General features: G+C 37.0%; 1 protein-coding gene across 1 annotated transcript; it reads right to left on the bottom strand.

Moving 5' to 3' along the window:
• Positions 1-5,512: 5,512 nt before the first annotated feature.
• On the bottom strand, positions 5,513-5,935 carry LOC138899372 (uncharacterized mitochondrial protein AtMg00820-like). Its single transcript, XM_070185538.1, has one exon. The coding sequence runs from the start codon at positions 5,933-5,935 to the stop codon at positions 5,513-5,515; it is 423 nt and encodes a 140-aa protein (XP_070041639.1).
• Between the last annotated feature and the right edge of the window lie 367 nt (positions 5,936-6,302).

The following is a 6,302-nucleotide window of genomic DNA, read 5'->3' as shown; positions in this document are numbered from 1 at the left end:
TCAATCTGTAGTCGTGTTCTTGAGAATCTCCCAACAACAGTCATCCTGCACTTTTCTGCTACATATCTTCTTCCTTTGAAAACACTAGTCTTGCCTTCCCGTCAACTATTTCATAGGGTTTATGTTCCAATCTCTTTGCCTTCTTTCCCCCTCCATTCGTAAACAATTCAAGGGCTCCGGCATAACTGGTTTGCTTGGGGATTCCTTTGCCACCATTGTTGTTTGGGGCTAGTAGAAGGATTCCTAGGTCTGCCGCTTCCAGAGTTTTGATGTGCGCGCGTGAGGCGCTTTCCACTAGGTTTTAATTTCTTAAAGAAAATTCCGTGTTGCAGAAAATATAATCTGCATACACACAAAATTACTCAAATGTAGAAAGTTAAAACTTGATTCCTTCTTTTAAGTAATATGTTATTATGTAAACAAGCAAAATGTAAAAATCAGCCAATGAATCTAACGTAGTACAAAATGTACAATTTTTTGTTTTATATTATTTTAGAATAAACATGTCAATTCCAACAAACTGAAGGTACTAAGATTGGATAAAGTACAAACATCTTGATTGAAGATTTATGCTTAGGATTTATGATTTAGTGTCACGACCCAAATTTTCACCCATCATGATGACGCCTATCTCAGTATTAGGCAAACCGAAAAACTCAATAAACCACTTATCTTTTAAATTTTAAAACAAAATGATTAAGTTCAGCGGAAGAAATCTCACAAGTACAAATATAAATACTCCCAAAACCTGGTATCACTGAGTACATGAGCATCTAATATGAATACAAGTCTTGAAAATATGGTCTATAATAGTCTGAGACCATATATAGTGAACAAGGATATGGGGAAGGAGAGACAAGGTTTGCGAAATACGACAGCAACCTCTGAATCTCCGAAAACCCAACTGTGCGAAAGAATCAACACCCACTATGATTGAGAACACCTGGATCTGCACACGAAGTGCAGGGTGTAGTATGAGTACAACCAACTGAGTAAGTAACAATAATAAATAAAGAACTGAAGATAGTGACGAGCTACACAGTTATAATTCACTTTCAGTAATTCCAGCAAAGAATAGACATACTTTCAAATCCGGCAGTTTACGTCAAATTAATTCTATACAGTTCAAGTTCATATATTCCAGATATCAAATCTTTCAGAAAATTTCACAACAATGACAAATAGCAACTAAGTGCAATAACAAATGAAAAGCAAGTACAACCTCTCAGGACAACCATCACTCACTGGCCTCCCAACCCTCACCACTCACACTCAATGGGTACCCGCGCTCACTAAGGGTGTACAAACTTTGGAGGGGCTCCTACATCCCAAGCGCTATAATCCGCATGGACAACTCACGTGCTATAGTATCAATATCTTGATCCGCACGGACAACTCACGTGTTGCACGGACAACTCACGTGCTATAGTATAATATGTGGATCCACACGGACAACCCACGTGCTATAGTATAATATCTCACAATCAGGCCCTCGGCCTCACTCAGTCATAAATCTCTCCAGTCTTTCGGCTCTCAGTAATCATGAAATCAGCCCAAACAACAATGATATGATGTATCAATAATAAAAACACAGACTGGGTTAAAATAGACAAGTAAACTGTGGCCGAGTATAAAACAACAATTAAGCATATAGCTCAACATGTACACGACCTCTGTGGGTCCCAACAGTACCAACATATAGCCTAAATATGGTTTCTATCATGATTTACAGTCAAATCTCAACAACACATAGAGAGCATATAGCTAACAACAAGTTATTCAACTTTACAGTTTCCACAGGATGGACCAAGTCACAATCCCCTCAGTGCACGCCCACACGCCTGTCACCTAGCATGTGTGTCACCTCCAAAATAATCACATGACACAAACATCTGGGTTTCATACCCTTAGGACCAGATTTATAAATGTTACTTACCTCAAACCGTAAAATTCTTATTTTGCTAAAACTTTGCCTCGTGATTTGGCCTCCAAATGCCTCGAATCTAGCCACAAATAATTTGATTCAGTCAATAAAATTTATTGGAATTAATTCCATAAGAAAAAAGCTAATTTTCCATAAAAATCCGAAATTTAGTTCAGAAATCGCCTGTGGGGCCCACATCTCGGAACCTAACAAAAAGTTATAAAATCCGAACACCCATTCTAATACGAGTTCAACCATACCAATTTTATCAAATTTCGATAAAAACTCGACCTCCAAATCTTAAATTTTCGTTTTTGGAAGATTTTGCAAAAATCTTGATTTCTTCCATTTAAATCCGAAATAAATTATGCATATAACCATATATTTATGAAGTATAATCACTTTCGGATATAGAACACTTACCCCAAAATCGCCTCAAAAATCGCTTCAATCCGAGCTCCACAGCAAAATATGTTAAAAATTGCTGAAACCTCGAAATATAGCTATTGCCCAGGTATTTACTCTTTGCAATCGCGAAGCACAAAAATTTTCAGCCCCAAAATTGCTCTTCGCGATCGCGAAGAAAAAACTCCCCAACTTTTCCAGACAGCCTCTAGTATAATGGTCATAACATTGTGTACAAAGCTCCAAATTGTAAATGGTTTAACTTTCTGAAAACTAGACACCAAGGAATATAACTTTCATTTGTTGCTAATATCCCAATTACTTATAGATTGCTAGATATAAGCGTCCAAAGTCATCCCTGTGCAATCAAAATTTCCAAACTCTTCCCCGACAACCTATAGTGTATCTACCATAACTTTGTTTACACAACTCCAAATGACAAATGGTTTACCTTTCTCATAGCTAGACAGCAAGGGCTACAATTTTTAATTTTGGATCATCTCCAAATTCTTTATAGATTGCGAGATATAAGCTTTCAAAATTGGGTCAGTGCAGCAAAATTTTCTTCTACGCTATCGTGAAAAGGCTTTCGCGATTCACAGTGCCCAAAAAACAAAATTGCTCTTCGCGATCACGATGCTTACTTCTGTGGCCAAAAACCAGTAACTAAGAATGACCTAGAAATGGTCTGAAACCACCCCGAAACTCACCCGAGCCCCTCGGGACCTCAACCAAATATATCAACAAGTCCTAAAACATCATACGAACTTAGTCAAAGCCTCGAATCACATCAGACAACGCTAAAACCACAAATCGCACTTCAATTCAAGCCTAATGAACTTTGAACTTTCAAATTCAGTTTTTTGTGCAGAAATACAACAAATCAATCTGGAATGATTTCAAATTTTGCACACAAGTCATAGATGACATAACGAAGATATTTCAATTTTCAGAATCGGATTCCGACCTCGATATCAAAACTTAAACCCTTCAGTGAAACTTTCCAAAATTTAACTTTCGGCATTTCAAGCCTAATTCCACTACGGACCTCCAAATAATTTTTCGGACACGCTCCTAAGTCCAAAATCACCATACGGAGCTATTGGAATCATCAGAATTAAATTTTGAGGTCGTTTACACATAAGTCAATATCCCTTCAACTATTTCAACTTAAGCTTCCAACATGAAAATTCATTCTTCCAAGCTAACTCTGAAATACCTTAAAACCAAAACCGACAATTTACACAAGTCATAATACCTCTTAGAAAGTTATTCAAGACTTTAAATAGTTGAAAGGAGCGTAAATGCTTAAAACGACCGGTCGGGTCATTACATTTAGGATGATCAAAACCCTTAAAAAAAAGTAAAAACAATATCTTTTAGAAATTGTTTTCCTTCTTTTTTAAAAGTTTAGCATATTGAGTTTGAGGTATCAAAATTTATATTAAAAAAAGTATGACAACAGTACTCCTATCAAAAGTGTGTCTCTTATGTAATAAGTATCTCATTTTGTTTGAAATTTAGAGAATGAAAAATCAAAATAGGAACACACTATTCAAATCCATCTTCATTAAGATAAACAAATCATTATTACGCTTTTGGTTAGTGGGTTTACCTATCCATTTATAAAAGATCAGTAAATCCTCACAAAAAAAAACTAAAAAAAAATTGACACTCAAACTGTCAAATTGTAAGGACTGCTTGAGCTCGTTAATGGAGGAAGATTCTAGAACAGATTTCTGTTATTGAGAGAATAAGCAAGTTTGGTCTTTCACTGTTATACAATCAATATATACTAGAAGAAGAAGAAGAAGAAGAAGAATCTGAAAAGACTAAAGTACCATTAACTTACATACAACAACTAACAACCCTCTTAACCAATTAATTTCCAGTGTGACTCTTCAGGTGCTTATATCATAACAAGCCCCCTCAAGCTGGAGGGTGCAAAACATTGAACACTCTAAGCTTGCGAAGTAGATAATAATATTGAGCAGCTCCTAAAGCTTTGGTTAATAGATATGCCTATTGTTCCTTAGTGCTGACATGTGTTGTCTTGACCATCCCTTCCTTGATTTTGTATCTAATGAAATGACAGTCGATCTCTATATGCTTTGTTCTTTCATGAAGCACAGGATTAGCTTCTAGTTGAATGGCTGACTTACTAACACTGAGTATTGTGACTGGTCGTTCTATTTTCACATCCAGTTCTTTGAACAAACCAAGTAGACAAGTCAATTATGCAATACTTGCAGCCATACTTCTATATTCTGCTTCAGCTGAACTCCTTGAAATAATCTGTTGCTTTTTTAATTTCCAAGAGATCAATGAGTTACCAAACTTGATAGTATAAACAGTAATAGACCTTCTAGTATTAAGACAAGCAGCCCAATCTGAGTCACACCAGCACGTGACCTCCTTAGCATATTCAGACTGCAGTAATACTTCCTGACCTGGTGCACTTTTTAAGTATCTTACCACTATTAATGCAGCATCCCAATGAGACCTTTTTGGTGCTTGCATAAACTGGCTCAAGGCTTGTACAACATAATTAATGTCAGGCCTTGTTATAGTAACATACAAGAGTTTTCCTACTAGCCTCTGATAAGTGCTAACATCTTGTAAAGCCATGTCTCCTGTGATTCCATTTTCTTTGTCATACTCTATCGAAGTCAGTTTTGAATTAACTTCCAATGGTGTGCATGCAGGTTTATCTCCACTTAATCCTATGTCTGATATTAATTCTAGCACATATTTCCTCTGATTCAGTAGTACTCCTCTCTTAGATCTTAGGACTTCAATTCCCAGAAAATATTTCAACTCTCTCAGATCCTTCACCTTAAAGTTTTGATGCAGTATGTCTTTGGCTTTCTTAATCAAATTTTCACAACTTCCTGTGATGAGGAGATCATCCACATATACAAGGATGACTACTATACCCTTTTGACTCCTCAGTGTGAACAATGAGTAGTCATGATGTCTTTGTACAAAAACAGCTCCCAATAAAGCCTCTGTGAGTGTAATATTCCATTGCCTTGAAGCTTGCTTGAGTCCATATAGTGACTTCATTAATTTGCACACCTTCTTTTCTCCTGGCTTTCTAAAACCTTCAGGTAAATCCATATACACTTCTTCATATAGATCTCCCTGCAGGAATGCATTATAAACATCCATCTGGTATAATCCCTATCCTCTTGAAGCAGCCAATGCAATGACAGTCCTCACAATGACCATTTTTTCCACTGGTGAGAAGGTGTCATGGTAGTCCAAGCCTTCCCTTTGACTGTATCCATTGGCAACCAGTCTGGCTTTGAACCTATCTATGTCTCCATCTGCCTTGAACTTGATTTTATATACCCACTTTGATCCAATAACATTCTTCCTTACTGGTAAGTCTACCACCTTCCCTGTGTTGTTGTCTTCTAATGCCTTCACTTCTTGTTTCATTGCTTCTATCCACCTACTATCCTCTACATCCTCCTTGAATGTCTGTGGTTCAGTCAAGTGAGAGAATTTTTCTAAGTAACATTGGTAGTTAGGAGTGGTCTGATCATAGGCGAAGTAATTTGATATAGGATAGTTATAGTTTGTGTTCCTTTTGGTTGTCATATAATATTTCATCCATATTGGTTCCTTGACCTGCCTTGTAGATTTTATGTCTGGTCTTGAGCTTGTTGCATTTCCCTGCTGCTCATTTGTGTTTCCTTCCTGATCCTCAATTGTGGTTGATCTCTCCTATGCATTTTCAGGGACTCCTGCAACATTCATCTCTTGCAAATTCAATGAGTATGTGTCTGGGTTCTCCTGTACTGTACTCTGCATGTTGTCCTGCAGAGCTACAGCTTCCTCCATGGAATTTAAATTGCTTGTTTCCTGCAAAATATTAGTATGTAAATGAGAAAATAGCAATGGATTCATTTCTCCCCCACACTCCTGAGTGACTGAATTGTTCTCACTCTCCTTAGAAAATGGGAAC

The sequence above is a fragment of the Nicotiana tomentosiformis genome, chromosome 9 (assembly GCF_000390325.3).
Source record: "Nicotiana tomentosiformis chromosome 9, ASM39032v3, whole genome shotgun sequence".
NCBI classification, from domain to species: Eukaryota; Viridiplantae; Streptophyta; class Magnoliopsida; order Solanales; family Solanaceae; genus Nicotiana; species Nicotiana tomentosiformis.
This window is presented reverse-complemented; position numbering and strand designations above follow the sequence as displayed.

Coding starts and splice junctions, on each gene's coding strand:
- LOC138899372 (XM_070185538.1), bottom strand. CDS start 5,935: ATGACAACCAAAAGGAACACAAACTATAACTATCCTATATCAAATTAC.